We start from the raw sequence: 23016 nt of genomic DNA on the forward strand, positions 1-23016 counted from the left end.
TTATAATAGTTGTGTGGCTTTCTTCTGGTAGCAGCAGAAATTGAACTTGAGCTTTTCAATAATTATCATTTTTTCTGAAACAGCATGACATTACACAATACGGGCCTGACATAAGTAATTATTTTTCTGGCATTTATAGAATATCCTGAGAACCTGGTAGGAAACTGGATAAATATGTTTGTAATATTCATCTACTTTGAATTTAATTGTTGAAAGGCATTCTGAAATTATAATTCTTAGTTTTTTTTTGTTGCTATAATACACATTTGTGTGAATGGGATTAAACTACAACCACGTGTTCTGGTTGTTACTCAACTGTTCTGAAAAAATATCAATTCATTTGACCTACCAATTTAATTTTTAATTTTACATAAATTTATTTACAGAATTAAAATATATTGAGCCATCTTATAAGCAGCTGGTATAAGAATATTAAATTGGAGAATATTGAGAACTTGCAACCTAGCATGTTTGGACTTTGACTTCTTAATTGAAAGAACATTGGAAATGTAACAAAAATTGGGAAACTATTTAGGCAGTATTAAAGCTTTGCTTTCATATCTTCCTAGTGGTGTGCGCTCAGGGACTTCAAGCAAAGGATAAAACTGGCTCTAGTGACCCTTATGTCACGGTTCAGGTTGGCAAAACCAAGAAGAGAACGAAGACTATTTATGGAAATCTAAATCCTGTGTGGGAGGAAAAATTTTATTTGTACGTTTTCTGCTTATGAATTTAAAAGGAAATTGATCTTAAGATTGCTATTGTTCACTATATCGTATTTATATTTAATTTAAGATAATTATTTTGGATGTGTCAGCAACAGTAAACCATTTTGACATAAGGCAACAGCAAAATGCTACAGATTGTGTAAACCTGAAATAAAAACAGAAAATTCTGGAAGTTGAACATATCAGTGGTGGGGGTTCAACAAGATTTCAGATTGATTGTCTCAACTGGGATGACAGCGATTGACAGCTGAATGTGGAGCTAAACAGCTGTTGCAGAAGGGATGGGCATAACTTTTGAATTATTGGTGTCGGAATGAACTGCAGATGCTGATTTCAATTGAAGGTAGACACAAAATGCTGGAGTAACTCAGCGGGACAGGCAGCATCTCTGGAGAGAAGGAATGGGTGAGGTTTCGGGTCGAGACCCAACTTCAGACTTTGAATTATTGGGATCTCTTTGGGGGGAAAAGTGACCTGTACAAGAAGGATAGGTTGTACCTGAATTAGATGTGGATCAATGTCCTGACATGGTATCACTTGGGAAGGTTTAAACAAATGAGGCAGCCATGAGAACCAGAACAACATTGGGGGATGCTGATTCATATGTAGAAAATAGTTTCGGCAAGTTCAATGGGAAGAATAGGCAGAGATATGAAGCTTGAGAGAGAGCCGATAGACTTAACTATGTTTACTTTACTGCAAGAACCTCACAGATAAAACGGATGAACTGCAAGCATGGATCATCTCATGGGATTATGATATTGTAATCATTGAAATGTAGTTGAAGGAAAGGCAGGACTGGTAGCTCAATTTAGAAATTTCAAGTATGACAGAGGGGGTTGGGGGGTGTTGCAGCGCTGATCAAGGAGAGTATCACGGCAGTAATCTGGGAGGATGTCGAGAGGGATTGACTAATAAGGCGATATGGGTCAAATTTAGGAATAACAACGGGGAGGTCACTTTTACGGGGTTATACAATAGACCTTCCAGTAGTCAGCAAGTATTAGAAGAAATAAATGGAAGTTAACAAGGGATGATGTTTCTCCTGACAGAGAATTCGAGATCCAGTCTTCACAATCCTAGAATAAGGGATAGATTACTTAGGAATGAGGGTGGAAAAACCTCAGTATTCTCTCTTAAATTTTTTTTTTGACCTTGCAGAAATGTGCCATTGGAGTGTTCTGCCATAAACCTTTGGGGCATTAATCATTCTTTGGAGGTCTGATATTCTTCCTGATCTAGTTTAGTTTTTCTGAAGGGTTTTATTCCCAAAAATTGTTTCCTCTGTATTTCATCCTAATTCTGTTTTCTGTCACCTCTTACTTAGCTTGCAGCTCAGAATTTGACGTAAAGGAGCCTGTTGATGGTTTGATCATTTTGCATTTAAAAATAGCAGCCTGGTACTGTGCATTTAATTTGCATGATTCATGCAGCCTGTTTTCATGTTGTAATAACTGTCACGTTGTATGGTAGCATGTTGACAGTCATTGTTAACTTTTCTATCACATGCAATAATTATGGTCTTTTTTCAAATGCCTCAAAAGAGAATGTGACATGTATTCTTATATAGTGCATTTACCTTTAAATCTAACATTGGATTTGTTTATCCTTTAAAGTCAAAGTTGGAGAACACTTGGATACTCTAAGTTTAGTTTAAAAGCACTCAAGCTCGGAGATAAATATATTTACAACTCCTCAGTGCTAGGGTGTTTGCAAGTAGAGGCAAATATTAGGTTCAGATGCAAAGTGCTGGAGTAACACAGCGGGTTAGGCAGCATCTCTGGAAAACATGGATAGGCGACGTTTCGGGCTGGGACCTTCAGACTGGTTGTCATGGGGGAGAAGAGAGCTGAAAGAGAGGTGGGGGCAGGACAAAGCCTGGCAAGTGATAGGTGGACACAGGTGAGGGTTTTTCGTATTGGTAGATGGTTGAACATATGTACAATATGAAGATAAGGATAGAGAAGTAGTGAATAATGATGCCAGAGGAAATAATATAGGTGGGGTCAGGGGCGGAGGGAGGGTGGGAGAGATGAGTGTGCATCCAGATAGAGCACAGGGATGAATTTGGATGGGATTATGGTGTTGAAGGCAGAGCAATAGTAGATAAATAGGAGTATAATGTAGGAGTTCTTGTTGTCTAGGTGTTCTAGAGATGAGTTTAGGACCAGGGAAATGGTGTCTGCTGTGGACCTGTTGAGACGGTAACCAACCACAGTAGATCAAGGCTGGGTGGGAGGCTGGAGTTAAAGTGCGCCATCACCAACCATGAATTTTATGGACACGTGGAGAATAGCTCACAGGGAACTAAGTCTGGAAATGGAATTGATCTGAAAGTCACCATAAATTTGATGGGCTGAATGGCCTCCATTGATATGATTATGAAATATGAATATTATACCAGTATCCAATCACTCAGTTAGACCTGTGCATTGACACTGTTTCTGTTGGTTCCAAATATATTTTCTTTAATATACATTGAACTACTGAGGAACTATGTTTGTGCCGTGCTTTAGTGTCTGTGCCAACCGATTATCTTTTTACTCATAGTGAATGTCACAATTCCTCTGATCGAATCAAAGTAAGAGTATGGGATGAGGATGATGATATTAAATCACGTGTAAAACAGAGGTTAAAACGAGAATCGGATGATTTCTTGGGACAAACTATCATTGAGGTTCGGACACTAAGCGGTGAAATGGATGTCTGGTATAATCTGGGTGAGTAAAAGGATGTTTTGGGTCATTTGGTAAATGTGACTAATTATTACATGCCCACTCTCAAACATTGTAATAATGTTAACTATTAAAGTGTTGGTATGGAAACCTTTTCAATACATTTCAGGAATATGATGAAATTAATATATTAAACTGGAAAAGATGTGGAAGGACATCTGTGAAATGGTGAGGGTGTGGAGCAGAATGAAGCATCCTTTAGAATGCTGTGGCAATGTGAAAAATGGACAGAAAGATTGGGTCACTAAATGTAATAAAATGTTTTCTCTAAATATTTTATTTTAGAGTTCCTTATAGGATAAGCATAAGCTCTAGAAACAGTAAGGCCAATGTCACCTATCTGCATAGAGCCAGGGATTAGAATACCTTCCTGCCCTTGTTGGCACAAATGTTCATACCACAGATAGAAAATAAAAGTACACGATGATCTCATTAAAAAAAATGTTCAGCTGGTATGAACAATGAAAAATCAATGTTGTTATTTTTAATAAGTTTGCCTTCAAGTCTCATAAGAGTTGCAAGCAAATAGGTTGGATGCCAGTGTTGCAGCTATAATGAACACTTTTGAAGCATGAATCTTTTGGAGGGTCTTTCAGCACTGGACCCCTGGCAGCTCCATAACTTTCCGAACTTTGGAGATGGATTCAAAGAAAACGCGTGTGTGTGTGTGTGTGTGTGGAGGTGGGGAGTGGTGGGGGACGGGGGGGGGGGGACGGGGGACGGGGACGGTGTGTGTGTGTAGGGGGGGAGGCAGCTAAATCTTGATTATTTTGGTCAAACATGAGTATTTGCCTTTTGTTAGCACAGACCCTCCATCTAAGCCCACACACTCCATTGGAGTGCAGCCAGATTGGTTGGCTGTTTACATTAACTTCTGTCCTATAAGGTTATTTCAATCTTTTCTTGATATCAGATGGATGACTATTGGCTTCTGTGATGATGGAGATGCCTGGAGGAAGCTAGAAGGATTATACACTTGGCAATTCTAGCTGAACCTGGTTGCGAAAGCTTCAATCTTGCCTTCAGAACTCACATCCAGGGCCCCATTTTCATTGAGGATGCAGTTATTCTCACATTTATCTTTTTCTATTAAGCTATTTAATTCCCACCACCGTTCATAAAATGATATAGCTAAACTGAAGAGCTTTGATGATCTGTTTTATTGTTTGCAGGGTGCCTTAGCCTTGTCCATTGCATGCTACTTTTGGTGTTTAGTGCGAATGTGTTGGAGCTTTGTCAGGTTGTCATCTCATTTTCATGTGGGTTGGTAGTGATATGCCTTCCTGTATTCCTCCTGGAACCAGGATTGAACCTCTGGGTTAATGGTGACGTAGAGTGAAGCATATGCTGTGACAATGTACACTTCTTTTCCTTCTGATTGGCCACAGAGGCTCATGGATGCCCAGTTTGGAGCTGCAAATATGTTCTAAGTCTATTCCGTTTAACACGATGATGGTGCCACACAACATGATGAAGGGTAGCCTCAATGTGAAGTTTGGAAATGTTCCACACATTATTTGGATAGTTAGCCCTACTAATGCTGACATAGACACGTGCATCTGCAACAGATAGATGGGTGAGGATGAGACTTTTCTCTCACTTAGGTTTGCTTTGCACCTGAAGCAGAGTTAATTTGGCAGCTGCGTCCTTCAGTACTTGGCCAATTTGGTCAGCAGTGGTTCTAGTGAGGTACTCTTGATGATGGTCATTGAAGTCCCCCACTTAGGATATATTCTGCCCCGTTGCTTCTCATGCAGCTTCACCCAAATGGTTTTCAGCATAGGAGACTGCTGATTCATCAGGTGACCATCAGGAGGAAGCCCTCCTGTAAATGTTTGACATGGCCCGGTTCATGGGGTTAGGAATCAATTTTGAGCATTCACAGGCACCTCCATGCTGCCTGTATATTGCCAAACACACCACTTCTGATCTGTCTGCCTAATTTTATTCTGAGCATTTAAAAAATATATTCACTTTGATTAAACTAAATTTCAGAGAGCGGTTTCAATGGCATTGGTGTCCAGTGGGACCATGTAAATGCTCACTGAAAATTAAAATAAGGATACAGTAAGCAAATAGGAAGGTAAAATGGATTTTAATCTTTATTGAAAGTGCATTTGAGGATAAGAGCAGAAATATCTTCCTTGGGCATTGCTGAAATCACAGCTGGAATATTATAAGCAGGTCTGTTCTCCTTACCTAAAGAAGCATATGTTTGTAGAGGGAAAATGTAGAGAAGGTTCAAAGTGGAAGGATGAGTTTGTATAATAAGGAGGGATGAAGCAGATTGGGCACTGACTCTCCTGAGCTTGTAAGAATGAGAGTTGATTTCATTGAAACATACAAAATTCTTCGTGGTCTTGACAGGGTGTAATGTTGAGAAGCACAGGACATCTTCTCAAAATAAGGAATCGGCTCTTTAGGTGAGAGATGAAAGAACATTTCTTTACCCATGGGAGTGAATCTTTGAATTTCTGTTTGTGAGAGGGCTGAAGGGCCTTGGTTCCTGAGTACATTCAGTGCAAAGATTAAGAGATTTTAGATTCTAAGGGAATCAGTGGATGAATAGTGCAAGAAAGTGGCATCGAGATAAAAGATCCACTGTAATCTTATTGAACTATTGAATGAGGGAATGAATGTACAGGCATGAGGGAATGAATGGCCTACCCCTGCTGTTCTTAAGATTCATCTTGCTGTGTGTCTGGTGTCACATAAGTCACATCCTAGGTAAGAAGAACAAAATTACATTCATTAGAGCAGTAGTAAATAAGATAGATTTCATGAAGCAAAATATGAGTTCCTTGGGGAACTTGGTGGGTCCGGCACCATCTGTGTAGGAAAATGAACGGTTGATGTTTCAGGTCGAGATCCTTCACCTGGACAGGACAAATGCTGCCTGAACTGCTGATTTCCTTCAGCAGCTCGTTTCCTGCTCCAGATTCCAACATTTATAGTCTCTTGTATCTCTACATTTTATGACAAATCTGATGTTTAATGGTCACCATTACCGATGCTAGATTTTTACATTTTGGAGTTGTTAATTAACTGAATTTAAATAGCTTAGGGAGTTAACAACTCAAAACCTGGCCCTTAATGGTGGTCAGATTAAAATTCACTGCGCTTAAGATTTGTTGAAGTGCAGTTAATGCTGAAGATTGTAGGGATTGAGGAGGATATAAAGATAGAGGGATGAAAACTGCAAAGAATTTTAAAGCAAAGATGGGAATTTTAATAATAAAGGCGCTGCTTACCTTGGTCAACAGCAAAAGAATAATGGGTAAACAGGATTTGGTGTGAATTAGAACATAGTATACAGTGATTTGGAGGGTAGTTGATACATAGATATATAGACAATAGGTGCAGGAGTAGGCCATTCGGCTCTTCAAGCCAGCACCACCATTCAATATGATCATGGCTGATCATCCACAATCAGTACCACGTTCCTGCCCATACCCCTTGATTCTGCTACCCCTAAGAGCTCTATCTAACTCTCTTTTGAATGTATCCAGTGAATCGGTCTCCACTGCCTTCTGAGGCAGAAAATTCCACAAATTCACAACTCTGTGTGAAAAAGTTTTCCACCTCTCAGTTCTAAATGGCCTACCCTTTATTCTTAAATGGCCCCTGGTTCTGGACCCCCCTCCCCCCCCCCCCAACATCAGGAACATGTTTCCTGCATCTAGCATGTCCAATCCCTTAATAGTTTTCTATGTTTCTCTGATTCCCTCTCATCTTTCTAAATTCCAGTGAATTCAAGCCCAGTCGCTCCATTCTTTCATCATATGACAGTCCCGTCATCCCGGGAATTCATCTCGTGAACCTACGCTGCACTCCCTCAATAGCAAGAATGTCCTTCCTCAAATTAGACCAAAACTGCACACAATACTCCAGGTGTGGTCTCACCAGGGCCTTGTACAAATACAGAAGGACCTCTTTGCTTCTATACTCAACTACTCTCGTTATGAAGTCCAACATGCCATTAGCTTTCTTCACTGCCTGTTGTACCTGCATGCTTACTTTCAGTGACTGATGTACAAGGACACCCAGGTTCCATTGTACTTCCCCTTTTCCTAACCTGACACCATTTAGATAAAAATCTGCCTTCCTGTTTATGCCACAAAAGTGGATAACCTCACATTTATCTACATTATACTGCATCTGCCATGCATCTGCCCACTCACCGAACATGTCTAAATCACCCTGCATCCTCATAGCATCCTCTTCACAGTTCACGCTGCCACCCAGCTTTGTGTCATCTGCAAATTTGCTAATGTCACCTTTAATTACTTCATCTAAATCATTAATGTATATTGTAAATAGCTGCAGTCCCAGTTCCGAGCCTTATGGCACCCCACTAGTCACTGCCTGCCATTCTGAAAGGGACCCGTTAATCCCTACTCTTTGTTTCCTGTCTGCCAACCAATTTTCTATCCATGTCAATACCCCCAGTACCATGTGCTCTAATTTTGACCACTAATCTCCTCTGTGGGACCTTATCAAAGGCTTTGATAATTGGCTCCAGTATCTTCCCCACCACCGATGTCAGGCTAACTGGTCTATAATTCCCTACTTTCTCTCTCCCTCCTTTCTTGAAAAGTGGGATAACATTAGCTACCCTCTAATCCACAGGATCTGATCCAGAATTAATAGAACATTGAAAAATGATCACCAATGCATCCATGATTTCTGGAGCCACCTCCTTGAGTTCCCTGGTATGCAGACCATCAGGCCCTGGGGATTTATCAGTCTTCAGTCCCATCAGTCTCCCCAACCTAATTTCCTGACTAATGTGAATTTCCTTCAGTTCCTCCATCACCCTAGGTCCTCTGTCTCCTTGTACATCTGGGAGATTGTTTGTCTTTCTTTGTGAAGTAATTGCTGATGCAGAGGTGAAATCAAGCAATGTTAAAATGGAGAAAGGATAGGATTAATACTGCTGAGGACACATGATACATAATGTCTCGGTTGGATGCAACATCATAGTTGAGTAGTGAATAGTTGAGGCTTCATCCTGCACCTCCTTTCTTCCAGTTTTCTTCTCCCGCTCCATAATGTCTGAAACCCAAAACATCACCTGTCCATGTTCTCCAGAGATGCTGCCTGATCAGTGTTATGGGAATAGCGCACCTGGTGGTGCAGAACCGGGGATATATTACCCATGAGGCTGTAGCGAGAGTGATCCTGAATTAAAATGGCTGAACCCAAGACTCGAGTGTAAAGCCACTGTTAATTAGTTGTGTAGCTGTACTGTAGCAGGTTACAGAAGGGAAACACACTAACAAAACATGGTGTCAGAAGTGGGATAACGCCGGTGATCCACCCACCACGAAGAATCCCTGTAGCCTTACGGAGTAAGCTGAAAGAGGAGTTGGGCAGACTGACAGAAGCGGAAATAATTGCCCCAGTAGAGACCCACACACCATGGGTATCCAGTCTTGTGCGTGTAGAAAAGCCCAATGGGAAGTTGAGAGTGTGTTTAGACCCGAGGGATCTGAACAAGGGGCTTAAAAAAAGTCATTACCCAATGACGACGATCGAAGATGTCCTCACCGACCTGAATGATGCCAAGGTCTTTAGCACGTTTGATGCCAAGAACGGGTTTTGGCATGTGGAACTGGATGATGAGAGTTCTCAGCTTACGACATTTAACACACCATATGGTAGATATAGGTGGAGACGCATGCTGTTTGGTCGGTCCACGGCCCCTGAGGAGTTCCAGCGACGACAGAACCAAGTGCTGGAGGGCCTGGAAGGAGTGAGGTCTGTTGCTGACGACATCTTAGTGTTTGGGAAAGGAAAAACGGCAGAGGAAGCAGAAAGAGACCATGACAGGAAGGTTAAAGCTCTGATGGAGAGATGTCGTGACCGTCACCTGAAGCTAAACATAGAGAAGGCAAAGCTGAAGGTGAAGGAAGTCACTTTCATAGTACATAGAGTCTCTGCTGCAGGACTGAAACCAGATCCAGGGAAGGTAGAAGCCGTGCTACATATGCCTAACCCAACGGATGTCCAAGGAGTTCAGCGATTTATTGGCTTTGTTAACTACTTGAGCAAATTCCTTCCTGGATTAAGCGACCTATGTGAACCGCTACGCAAGCTGACACAGAAGGATGTAGTTTGGTGGTGGGCACAGGTGCATGACAGGGCGGTGATGGACATAAAGAAGCTAGTAACTGCCGAGCCAGTAATCAGATACTATGATCCATCCAAGGAGCTGACAGTACAGGCCGACGCGTCAGAAACTGGACTTGGTGCGGCGCTGATGCAGGAGGGTCATCCAGTTGCCTATGCCAGCAGGGCCCTGACGGATGCCGGAGACCAGATATGCACAAATAGAAAAAGAATTACTGGCAGTGATGTTTGGTCTAGAGAGGTTCCATGTGTACACATATGGAAGGCCAGTGAATGTGCAGTCAGACCATAAGCCACTGGAGATAATCGCCACAAAACCACTTCATCGGGCACCAAAGAGATTGCAGAGGATGCTGGTGAGGATGCAGACCTATGATGTGACAATAAGATACAGACCAGGGAAGGAGATGCACCTTGCAGACACGCTGAGCAGAGCATATATTCAGACTGGCAAGACTGACAAGACCATGAGAGAACTGGAGACTGTAAACCTGGCAAGGCACATCCCAATAGCACAGCCTCTGCTAAATGGCATAAGGGATGCAACAGGAGAAGATGAGACTATGCAGAAACTGCAAGAGGTGATCAAACGAGGCTGGCCAGAGAACAAGAAGGATGTTGACCCAGAGCTCATCTCCTATTTCCATGTGAGGGACGAGCTGAGTGTTGGAGATGGTCTCATATTTAGGGGAGAGAGAGTAATCATCCCTAAAGCCAGGAGACGCGACATGCTCACAAGAGTACATGATTCCCACATTGGTGTGAATGGCTGTCTAAGAAGGGCAAGAGAATGTCTGCACTGGCCCGGAATGAGTGCAGAAATCAAGGACTTCATACAAAAATGTGAGACATGTCAAGCTCAAGGGAAAGAGCAACCAAAAGAAACGCTGCATTCCCATGAAATTCCAGAGAGACCATGGGCGAAGGTGGGTGCAGATTTGTTCCACTTGGATGGAAGGAACTATTTGATCACTGTGGACTATTTCTCAGGATATTGGGAAATAGACTATCTAGAGAAAACACTGGCAGTGAATGTCATCCATAAAATGAAAGGCCAGTTCGCAAGATATGGAATACCAGATCAGCTCATCGCAGATAATGGGCCACAGTTCACAGCTGAGGAGTTCAAGAGTTTTACCAAGAAGTGGCAGTTTGAACATACGAGCACATCACCTTATTATCCACAGAGTAATGGAAAGGCGGAGAGCAGTGTGAAAGTTGCGAAGTCATTGCTGAGGAAGGCTAAGGCTGCCGGAGCTGATCCTTACCTGAGCCTACTAGCTTTTCGCAACACACCAACACCTGGCATGAGTAGCAGTCCAGTTCAAAGATTGATGAACAGACGTACCAGGACCATTCTACCGACTACTCAGAGGCTGCTCAAATCTGAAATTCCAAAAAAAGTAAGAGATGAGTTGAGAGCAGCTAGAGACAGACAAGCAGACTACTACAACAGAGGATCTCAAGATCTGATTCCCCTGAAAGCTGGCGATCCAGTTCGAGTGAAGTCGACCGATAATCGACATCAGTCCTGGAGGAAGGCTGTGGTTGTAGGCCGTGTTGCGCAACCCAGATCTTATGAAGTCAGAACCGAGGACGGCGTCACCTATCGTCGGAATCGGCGCCATCTGAGGAAGACCAACGAGCCATTTCATCGCGTTGATGTTGACCTAGATGACCTGGTGACGTTGCCTGAACCGGAGCGAGAAAATCGACCTATGAGCCGACCACCGGTCCCCAGGGAGCATCAAACCCTGACAACAAGATCTGGTAGATGCGTTCGAAAACCACGCTATCTGCAGGATTATGTGCCCAAATAAGGATAGGGCCTGTACATGTAGTTAAATATAGATGTAAAGGCTATTAGGTTATGTTTAAAAAGTTAATGTTATATTTTCGGTTATAGTTTGATATGCATTGTTTTATATAATGGCTAATAAAACTAAATAAATAAACAAACAAATTAATAGATAAAAAGGGAAAGGGAATGAGGAAACAGACATGTGTTGTTCAAAGTTTAGATAATTCCGAGCACTGAACTGTCGCAGATCCAAGGGAGGAAAATTTGGAAGCTACCACGGAAATGGATTGTCAAAGACATGTTGGAAAATGGACTGTTGGAGACATGTTGGACTCAGTGAAATAAGATACCATGGAAGAATTTAATTTATGGCTATACATGTAAAGTTCCTGTACATATCTGTTTTGTATATAAAGGGGGATGTTATGGGAATAGCGCACCCGGTGGTGCAGTACCGGGGATATATTACCCATGAGGCTGTAGCGAGAGTGATCCTGAATTAAAATGGCTGAACCCAAGACTCGAGTGTAAAGCCTCTGTTAATTAGTTGTGTAGCTGTACTGTAGCAGGTTACAGAAAGGAAACACACTAACAAAACAATCAGCACTTTGCGTTAGTCCATGTTGGTGTTTCCCTCTCACAAATCATTGATGGTCAATTCCATTTGCAACCCCTCAGCTAATGAATTACATCATCCATGTATGGCATACAGGAAGATCCCAAAGACACTTAGACATGGGCTGACAACCTCATACTGTGCATCAGTTGGCAATGCTATTACCAGGCCACCCACGATCAACATCCTCGGGGTCACCATTAATCAGAACCGAAATGGATCAGCCACATAAATACCTGGGTCATGAGAAGTCGTCAAAATCTGGTTATCTTGCCGTGACTGAGTTCTCATCCTCACGAATACCTTTGTGTGTGGTTGCACCAAGGTGTGCGCAGTCAAGCACCAAGTGTCACTACATGCTGAGGTTCTACCAGTGCCTGGTTTAATGAAGCATGGGCCCACTGATACGCAATGGTCTATTCAGTTGGACCTTGCTGCACAACCTGTCCTACATGGAAATGTTACTTCAGGAAAATACCTTTGACCACATCTCTATCAGGCAGTGGTCAGCACCAAACATCCTGCCTTGCTGGAGAAGGACATCATGGATGCTTCGGGATGGTTCCCTGAGCAGACTGCCATATGGCAAAATGTCTCATCACCAGAAACTCACCAGCAAGCACCAAGGCAATATTAGCAGCCAGTGACAGGCGCCCTCCCTCTCAAAGGCTTCCTTCACAGTTGGAATCTTATCTGCAGTGCATACTATCCCCATGACAATTGCAAGGACGATGAGACTATGGCCCACCTCTTGGTGGAGGCCTGGTGGAGAATGCAAGAGTCTTTATCGAGGTTTATCCCAAGCAACTGTGTAACAGAGGGCCCTCTAAACTATTCACAGTGATGCAAACTGAGACAAATATCAACTGCTGCTGGAAGATCATTAACGTAGTGAAAGACACACTTTGGAATGCTTAAAATATGTTGGACTTCCAGGGCACATTCCAGGCTTCTCGGGGCAATATTGGATTTGCAGCCATTACAAAGGATTTGTAGTGGTCAACGGTCCTTTGCTACCAGATATTGATGGATAAGCTCTGTGTAAAAAGCCTCTCAAACACTTGAAGTTTACATCGTCCGAGAAAGCCATCTGGCATGGCAGTGGTATCTTGTACATTAGATGTGCTAACAGTTCCAAATGTATAGACCTGATGAATGTAAAGATAGCTATGCACTGTTTTAAAAAATATTTCTTGTATATATGTTGTTACTATGTCAAAGATGCTGTATGGATGTAAGTAGTTGTTGTTTTTGAATTGGATGTATTCTACTAAGGCTTAAATGGCTTTAAAAAAATCTATTGTCCACATATGTATCTCTAAACCAGATGTCTGTCAACCAAATAGTACTCTGTCAATTAGATGATACTGTCTTTAAATTTTGTTGACAAGTTATTGACATTGCTCCTGCAAACCGGGATAACAATCAGACTGTAAGTTACAGCAATTGCTTAAGGATGTTCATGACTCAAAATTCCACGTTTCTTTATGCCAGACTTTTGTGAAATGTTCAGAGAATTATCCAAATAGGTGAGAGTATTATTTGTGAGCAAATTGCAGCGAATTAATGAGCCCCTACAAAAACTGTCTGGAAATGACACATAGGCAATTTCCTGCATATTGTCCTAGATATTTTCCTCTTGAGAGTAAATAACTGAATGCTGACCCATAATACAGCCTTCCCAATTTTAATCATCACTTTTGGGAATAGGAAATATTCTGCCATTTATAATTGTATTACACGTGATAATTGTACTGTTCCAATAGTTCCTTTTGGATCAAAATGACTAATTACTATTAATCAGAGTCTCTGATAAGTCAGCTTTTAAATTCCTTTCAAGCTGCTGTCTAGAATCCCATTTGGTCATACAAAGAAAAAATAAACCAGATTTTCATTGTTAGTGTTTTTCAGAAATTGGAGATTTTAAAGTTGAACTCTGTTTTGTGGTGACATATTAATATAAATATCCATGGATGACAAATGATGTGAGTTCATTTATTCAATTTTTAGAGAAAAGAACAGATAAATCTGCAGTTTCAGGTGCTATTCGACTACAGATCAGTGTTGAAATCAAAGGTGAAGAGAAAGTCGCTCCTTATCACATTCAGTATACCTGTCTTCATGAAGTAAGTTGAATACTTGGGTATCTCCCATCCCTTCCGTAATATATGGCTGATTGAAAAATTGACAAAGGTTGTCACAAAATGTTAATGTTTAAGTGATTCATGTCATAAATGTAAGTGCTGATCTGAATGCTCATTGAAATACAGTAATGCATGGTAATTAACTACAACAGTGAAATACAATCTCATTATCAACCGAGCAACTGAACTGAATCTATTACATTGTGTTTAATTTTTTTATGAACATGAACTTTAATGATGCACTAATTGTATTGTATGTTATTTATACACAAGCTACCAGGCTATTGTTGATGGTACATTATCAGGAAATATAGTATCCTTCAAATAATGTCATTCTTTTGTGATGTGAGAAAGTGGAAGCAAGTCAGCAAGACATTTTGAAGGCAATATCTAATTATCCAAGTCAAAACATGACCACAGAGTGCATCAGAGCATCTGGAGTCTGAATTCAAATCCAGCATGGATTGATGAAAATAGAAATTGCATGTGTGTCTGTTTGACCTTGTCTCTTGTGTGCCCTGTTTGCCAACCCCTTCACTAATGAATACGGGTTCACAGCTCATATGTGCATTAAATTTGTCATTCTCACTGGAGAAACCAAAATGATAAGTGTCAGAAATGATATTATTTTTTACCTGTTGAAAACAATTTATTCTGGTGTGAACATAGAGCGAAAGAGATGTTATTCTGCTCTAGGCTATGTTGTACTTGATGTGGGACTATTCTTGTCTCTAGTTCAGCTGAAAATATGTCCATTCTTATTCTTTACTTGATTGTCCAATAAAATTCATGAAGCAATTTTGATTTGAGAAAATTGTATTTGCCCTCAATGTCTAAAGCATCTGGTTGGGAATTTGTCATAATACACAAAGTATGGGCAAGTGAGCTCCTGGAAATTGCGTGTTTCTATTTACTCTGCATAGGAAAAGTTTAGAGGGATATGGACCAAACACGGGGAAATGGGGCATCTTGGTCAGCTTAGACGAGTTGGACCAAAGGGCGTTTATCTGTGCTGCAGGACTATATAAATAAGAATGGTGCAAGCCCTCTAATTTCAGATATAATAGAGCGGGGGGGGGGGGTAAGCAGTGAAGAAGTTACTCTACTAATCAGACGTACAGCAGCACTGAGAGGAAATACTGGAGCTTAAAAATAAGAAAGATGCAAACACTCTAATGTGGGTGTATCATGGGCTCCCCCAATAGCAAGTGGAAGATAGGGGAACATATATATAGACAGATTAGCAAAAGATGCCAAACCAACAGGGTTGTCTTAAGGGGTGACTTTAACTTCCCATATAGTGAGTGGGACTTGGTCAGTCTCAAAGTTAAGATGGGGCAGAATGTTTTAGGTGTATTCTAAAGAGTTTCTTGAAACAGTATGTGTATTGTCCAAAATGTGAAGGGACCCTACTCTACCTTGTGTGGGAAATGAGCCTGGCCAGGTGACTGGTGTTTTAATGGAAGAGCATTTTGGGGATATCAATCACAACTCCATAAGTTTTAGGATTGTTTTGCATCGGGATAAGTCTGGATCTTGTGGGATCTTAATAAGTTGCAGAAAGGCAAATTATAAGGTTATTAATCAGTAGCTCAGGAGGGTACGTTGCTAGCAGCTGTTACTGGATAAGTGCACATCTGACGTGTGGGAGTTATTGCAATAAGGAGGAGGGAAAAGGCTGACAAAGTAAGGGAGCCTTAGATGACCAAAGAGATTGTAAATTTAATCAAAAAGATAAATGAAGTGCATGCAAGATTTAAGAAGTTGAAATCTGACAGGGCCTTTGGGGAATATAAAGCAAGGAGGAAAGAACTCAAGCAGGCGATTTGAACGGTCAAAAGAGCCATGAAATAGGTTTGGTGAGTCTGGCTATGGAGGTGGTGATTGAGATAGGAATGGAATCTAACGAGATATGGGAACACACTGGCAAATGTGAACAATATAGCTTTATGCCTCCATTAGAAACAAGAGGGTGCATGGAGAAAGTAAGAGCTTCTCAAGAATAAGGGAAGGAATTTGTGCTTAGAGTGAGGGGAGGTAGGTGAGGTACTAAATGAGTACATTTCAACTGTTTTCTCCAAACAGAAGGCTGTGAAGGACAGTAAGGTCGGTGTGGATAATACTAATATGCAAGGGCAGTTTGAGATTAAGGTTGAGGAGGTGATGGTGCTTTTGAAGAGCATTATGGTGGATAAATCCCCAGGACCTGAGGAGATCTATCCCAGGTTATTGCGAAAGACAAGAGAAGAGATTGCAGGAGCCTTGATGAAGATTTTTCCATCTTCTCTAGCCCTAGGTGAGTTGCTGGAGGACTGAGACTAGCTGAAGGACGTATTCCTATGCTGTACTGTTCTATGAGTCTTTGACTTTGTTGTATTTAACTTTTGTTGTATGTGGGCAATAAATTGTGGATCATCAGACATTCAGTTTTTGACAAACATTCGTGTTAAAAGATGGCTATGGAGTTGGTAATTGAGAAGGAAGGAAGGGATTCTAAAGGAGTGTTGGAACACAATGGCTTAATTTTAAAAAAAACTTAATTTAAAAGCTTTAAAAGAAATAAAGAAACCTCATATGGTAGTTATTCCTATATAATACATAAATATTTATATGGCAGATACTTCCTGTAATTGGTTGCAATTATGTCTTGCACTGTTCTTGCATTTTTTCTGTTATTGGCATTTGAGATGACATGCACCCCTGAGCTGCTTTTGGAATATTGCTGGAGATATGAAAGAAAATTGTCGCAATAGACCCATCACTGGGTCCTCTCAGGATAACAAGGTCTTTACAGCCAAGCGTTGGATTTGGATTCAACTAAAATAAATTATGTGAAAGCTTTCCTACAGATCTAATTCTCATATGTTCTCATATTTACATATGGTACTTAGTAAGTCTCACCACTCCACATACCGCCCCCACCTCCACCTCCTCACCCACCCGCCCCCCCCCCCCTTCATTGCACCAAACTGAATCTGATATACTTTCATTCCCATTTATCTGAGCACTAGAGGCACACAATGGGGGCCTTGTTCTCTGTCACTCTCACAGCCCTGGGCTGTTATCTGGGTCAGCGTCACCTCCCAAATCCCTACTCCTCCAACATCCTGACTAATGAGTAACCAAGAGTGAGCAGGATTTGGAAATTGTTGGACTGATGAAAACCTAGATGAAAGTACTCCAATATGCCAAACTTTGGCGAACTGATGTAGGAGCAGCATTATTATAAATTAAGCCTGAATTTTATGAAGGAAAGGACAAACCTTTCTGCAGCTGATTGCAATCTTAGGCAGTTAGGCAGCAATATTGTAGATCAAAATGCTACCGGACAGATGTATTTTAAAAGTAGTTATATTTTAATTCATGATGCCATCCAATGGCAATGAAATTCAGCATTAGAGAATACAGCTGATTAAATTTGAGATAATGTTTTACATACTGTTGAGTCATTTATTTGTTTGTACCACATGATTAAAGTGGAATATGCAACCTAATGATCTCAAACTCACTGAGTGTCATGACTGTTGGAGTTACTTGCCATCAACAATTGGTTACAAATATAAAAAGGTTTTTGCTTTGGACTATTCATTACACAATTGCATGTTGATTAATGCTAAACCAGTCATTATTTCTCTTTTGCAGAACCTTTTCCATTGTCTCACAGACCTTCAGAGTAGTGGTGTTGTAAAAATACCAGATGCTAAAGGTGATGAAGCGTGGAAAGTTTACTTTGATGAAACTGCACAAGAAATAGTGGATGAATTTGCAATGCGTTACGGAATAGAATCCATTTACCAGGCAATGACGTAAGTTTAAAATATATTTTTTAGAAAGACTAGTAACAACTGACAGGACAAATAAAACCTGTGTTTTTCTACTCGTGATTAAACAATGAAATATATGGAATAGCAGCATAATGTAGTGCAGCTCAAATTCACATTCTGTCATATTTTCAAGGACATAATAGTTTGAGAACTGAGATTAAGGCGGGTGGGAACTGAAACAGATGGCAAACAGTGTGAACTTGACAATGTTAGGTAGATTAACCCTGGATTTTAGAATATTGCTGCTTACTTGCTATCAACAATTGGTCACAAATGTAAAAGTTTATTACTCTGGACTATTCATTACACAATTGAATGTTGTTTAACGTCATCATTCCTCTTCTGCAAAACCACTCCTTGGTCAAAACTTGTATCGCCAGCTCAAATACTCTTTAATTGAAAATGGTGAGATGGGTTAAATATGTCAAAAGGTACATTTTTGGGAACTCTTCAGCTGGCTTTCAAAAGATTTGTACGGTTAAAGTCATCCTTATTATTTTGGCTGAGTTGAAATGAAAAATTAAACAAATCCCATGAATTGAATGTTATAATTTCCAGTAGTATTCATGTTTGTGTATGTAATGTAATTGTGCAGTGCTTTTTCATTGACCTAAAACACCCCACATATTGAGTAGCTATTTACATAATGTGGCCACAAGAGCAGGTCAGAGGTTAGGAATAAAGGAACAAGTGACTCTCCTCCTAACTCCCCAAAGCCTGTCCACAATCTATCTACAAGGTTAAAATTATGAGTGAGAGATTACCTTCTATTTGCCTGGATAGGTGCAGGTTCATACCACACAAGAAGCTTGACATCACACATCTGGGCATAGCAGCAGATTGATAGGCATCCCATCTGTCAACCACCAATGCAAAATGGCAACAGTTTGTACATCTACAGGATGCACTGCAACTCACCAAATAGCTTAGGCAGTATCTTTAACCTGGAATCCATGACTCTACCAGCTGGAAGGACAAGGGCAGCTAAAACATGGGAACATCACCAGCTGGAAGTTGCCCTCAAAGTCATATGCCATCCTAACTTGGAAATATATTGTTGTCCCTTCACCCCACTCCGTCACAATCCTGGAACTCCCTCTCTAGTAGTATTGTGGATGTACCTTTACATCAAGGACTGCAGTGTTCAAGATGGCAGCTCACCAACACCTTTTCAGGGTTAATTAGTGATGGGCTATTAAATACAGGCTCACCCTGCTAAGCCCATATCCATTCACTGAATTAAAACATTAGAAGAACCGCAAGGTGGATTCTTCAAACTGAAGTATCAAGAAAAGAACAAATGCCAAAGTAAACAGTAATATAGGAAACTATATATGCTGGTAATCTTGAATAAGTATATCTTGTGGGGTAAAAATGTCATTATATGGATATCTTCCATTAGAATTAAGGCCTGCGGAAGTGGGTCTATTGTTATTTTCAATATTTGTTTTACATAAAAGTTTGCATTTGGGATTTTATTTTACCTTGGATTTGCAAAATGAGATCTTATTGCTACTTGAAAAATGAAGGAAAATCTACCCAACTTGTTCTACTCTTAAATGTGAGCAATTTTCATTTGTATCTAACATCTAACTGTAGGCTTTTGCTGTTCCAGGCATTTTGCTTGTTTATCTTCGAAATACATGTGTCCAGGAGTGCCAGCCGTAATGAGCACCTTGTTAGCTAATATCAATGCATACTATGCACATACTACTGCCTCTACCAATGTATCTGCCTCTGATCGCTTCGCTGCTTCAAACTTTGGGGTATGTTCATACCTAAATTTGTCTTAAATATTGGTGTTATTTATTTTTGTGCAGTTTCATAATATTATTTTACTTACAATTATGCTCTCTCTCCCCATGTTTAATTTTCCATGGAGCTAGGTGCTAGAGTGGTCATGTTCAGGATGCTTCCCGAGGACCATTTGCAGGTCAATGAGAGCCATACAGCTTGCCTTCAGCTACTTGTTTCTCTCCTGCTTTGCACAGAGCTTCAAAGTCACAGTCATTTAAGAACATACTCTGTTGAACTTCAGAGACAATGTGCCATTTATGTTTTGTTTGCTGTTGATGTATTAATTATTTATGTTTGTGTATTTTCATTGTTGTAACCTTCAAAATAATATAATTGTATAAATTAATATTCTCACTATTTTTGGCACATAACTTATTTTTCCTTCCTGTTAAAAGTTTATAAACTTTAAAGTTATGAGAGACATAGAAAGGGTGGACAGAACCTTTTCCTGGGTGGAAATATGAAAGATTAGAGGGCTTAGCTTTAAGGACAAAGGGGCAAATTTTAAAGGACCTGTGCGGGACAAGTTTTTTACACGGAGGGTGGCGGGTGTCTGGAATGAGCTGCCACGGGTGATGGTGGAGGTCAATATGATAGTGGTATTTAAGAAGCTTTTCAAAACGCACATGAATATGCAGAAAATTGAACAATAAGGATCACATATAGGCAGATGAGATTGGTTGCATGTTCAGCACAAACATTGTGAACTGAAGGGCCTGTTCTATGATTAGTGCATTATGTTACATCAAATAGCTTATTTCACAATATGCTGTTGATTCATTATTTGACATTTAACAATCTAAGTGTAGCTATTGAAATATTTGGACAATAAATGGTCTGTTGCTTAGAAGGTCTGGAATGCAGTCATTGCTCAAATTAGATGTGAAACCAATTCAAAGAAAACATTCACATGCTGTGTGCTGTGATTAAATGGAAACGAGAATAAAGGTACTACATTCTGATTAATAACAAGAATATTCTTGATGTTCTGTCTATTTTATTAGGCCAGAGGTTTTTGCCAGCAATGCTTTACTTTGAAATTCTAATTTTTTTCTTTTTTCTTTTAATAAATTAGAAAGAGAGGTTTGTGAAACTGCTTGATCAACTGCACAATTCACTTCGCATTGATCTTTCCATGTATAGGGTAAGTGTAAAACGGTAAAATTATTTTTCTAAATGATTCCATGGCTTTTTCTTGACTGTAATTGTAGATTGGGCCAAAGCCTCAACAAGCATATGTCATCGTTTTCTCATTTTCACCATCATTTCCTATGTCCTATTAAAAGATAAATAAGTTGAGTTAAGATTTCATAGTAGTTCGGCTTATATTTTCACACTGCTTTTGTTTTCACTGTTGTGGCATAGGACCTTTCCAACTCCTTGTTGATCAACTGGCAGTGCCTCAATACTTACCCAACATTATGTGCACCCAAAACAATTGGAGCTCAAATGTTTCAGGAAATTTCTTTTTATCATATTGTTATTTCCGTCTAGTTGATCACATGATTTGACAGGAGGTGATTTAAATGCCAATATTTTGTTAGTGTATTGGAACCATTCCCACAGTGACTTTTTAAGGAGCATGGGAAATGAAACCTGTTGAATTTTAGAATGCTGCGAAACACTATCTGGTTAGTTTAATTTAAATGGAATTATTTAATTTTGTGTTTTTAAACTGTGCACTAGAAACTGGCTTCAGTGAGTTTAAAGGGAATATAGGAAACAAAACTGGGCAAGCTGGGTGCCAAACCATCATTCTTCATTTCTGAAGAATCAAATACCAGACTATTAGTATTTTCCTGTATTTAGGGAAGGAAAACTAGTTTCGTTAAATATTTGAGAGAGATTATAAATTGGTGAACATTTATTTTGATGGTTAGAAATGTTGTTCTTTTGAATTTAAGTTTATGTCATAGGAGCAGAACTAGGCCATTTGGCCCATCGAGTCCACACCATTCATTCATGGCTGATCTATCTTTCCTTCTCAACCCTATTCTCCTGCCTTCTCCACATAACCCTTGACACCCTTAATAATCAAGAATCTGTCAATCTCCGCCTTAAAAATACCCAATGACTTTGCCTCAACAGCTGTCTGTGGCAATGATTTCCACAGATTCACCACCCTCTGATTAAAGAAATTCCTCCTCATCTTTCTAAAGGTGCTTCCTTTTATTCTGAGGTTATGTCTTCTGGTCCTAGACTCTTTCACTAGCAGAAACATTCTCTCCGCATCCATTCTATCCAGGCCTTTTATTTTTTCGGTAGTTTCAATGAGGTCCCCGTCATCCTCCTAAACTCCAGCGTGTACAGACCCAGTCCCATCAAACGCTCATCATGCATTAACCCAATCATCCTCGGGATCATTCTCAAACCTCCTCTCGGCCCACTCCAATGGCAGCACACGCTTCATCAGATAAGAGGCCCAAAACTGCTCACAGACCTCAAATGCGGTCTGACCAGTGCCTTATAAAGTCAGCATTACATCCCTACTTTTTTACTCTAGTTCTCTCAAAATAAATGCTAACACTGCATTTGCCTACCTCACTATCGAATATTGTACAAAAGCATTTATTAATAAATGTTAAATACTTTATACATGATCGACATTCTATGTTTTTGTCATATATTTCTTAAGCTAGCTGCACGAATACACTGAAAATGATCAGTAATAGATTTCAGTCTTTTGAACAGGGCCTCCTATACTCACCCCTCCCCTTGGCATCTGCTGGTGTTGTTGCAATATATAGCAACATCTGAAGAAAGGGCTGGTGACTTAAAGGGACACGTGAGCTACCCCAGTGAAAAGGATAAGCTGTTGTGATTGAAATGAACCTTTGCAGTCATTACTGCCAATACCAAAGCCTGCTGCCAACTTTCCCCAAGCAATATGGGGAAACAGTGGGATGAAGGGCAGGCGAGAAAGAAGTGGGCCAGGAACCAGCATTCAGCTGGTCACTTGGATTTAGAGCAAATATATGTTATTGTAGTAGTTATATTTGTAGATGCGATTTATTTATCTTGACACCATGTTCAGTACAAACTCGTGGACTGAAGGGTCTGTTCCTGTGCTGTAATTTTCTATGTTTGTTGGCTTTCAGTTATTGGTGTAAATTTTAAGAAGGAAGTCAAATCGTAGCCATCAGGTTTAAATATTTTGTGTTGGATTACTATCATCTCAAACTCCTCGTTGAGGAATCAAGAGTTGATGTTTTTTCTTATCTGTATTTCATCCCAGAGAA

At 40.3% G+C, this 23016-nt stretch overlaps 1 protein-coding gene across 4 annotated transcripts in view; it reads left to right on the forward strand.

The window, feature by feature from the left end:
• Positions 1 to 23016, forward strand: part of LOC144592116 (protein unc-13 homolog B-like) — a 344358-nt gene that overhangs the window by 219446 nt on the left and 101896 nt on the right. For all 4 annotated transcript variants that reach the window (XM_078396494.1, XM_078396502.1, XM_078396509.1 and 1 more), the window contains 6 exons: positions 570 to 711; positions 3279 to 3448; positions 14023 to 14138; positions 17799 to 17962; positions 19596 to 19746; positions 20853 to 20921. In XM_078396494.1, the coding sequence (XP_078252620.1) occupies positions 570 to 711; positions 3279 to 3448; positions 14023 to 14138; positions 17799 to 17962; positions 19596 to 19746; positions 20853 to 20921 (812 nt within the window). The remainder of the gene's footprint in view (positions 1 to 569; positions 712 to 3278; positions 3449 to 14022; positions 14139 to 17798; positions 17963 to 19595; positions 19747 to 20852; positions 20922 to 23016) is intronic.

Source organism: Rhinoraja longicauda, chromosome 1 (genome assembly GCF_053455715.1).
Source record: "Rhinoraja longicauda isolate Sanriku21f chromosome 1, sRhiLon1.1, whole genome shotgun sequence".
NCBI lineage: Eukaryota > Metazoa > Chordata > Chondrichthyes > Rajiformes > Arhynchobatidae > Rhinoraja > Rhinoraja longicauda.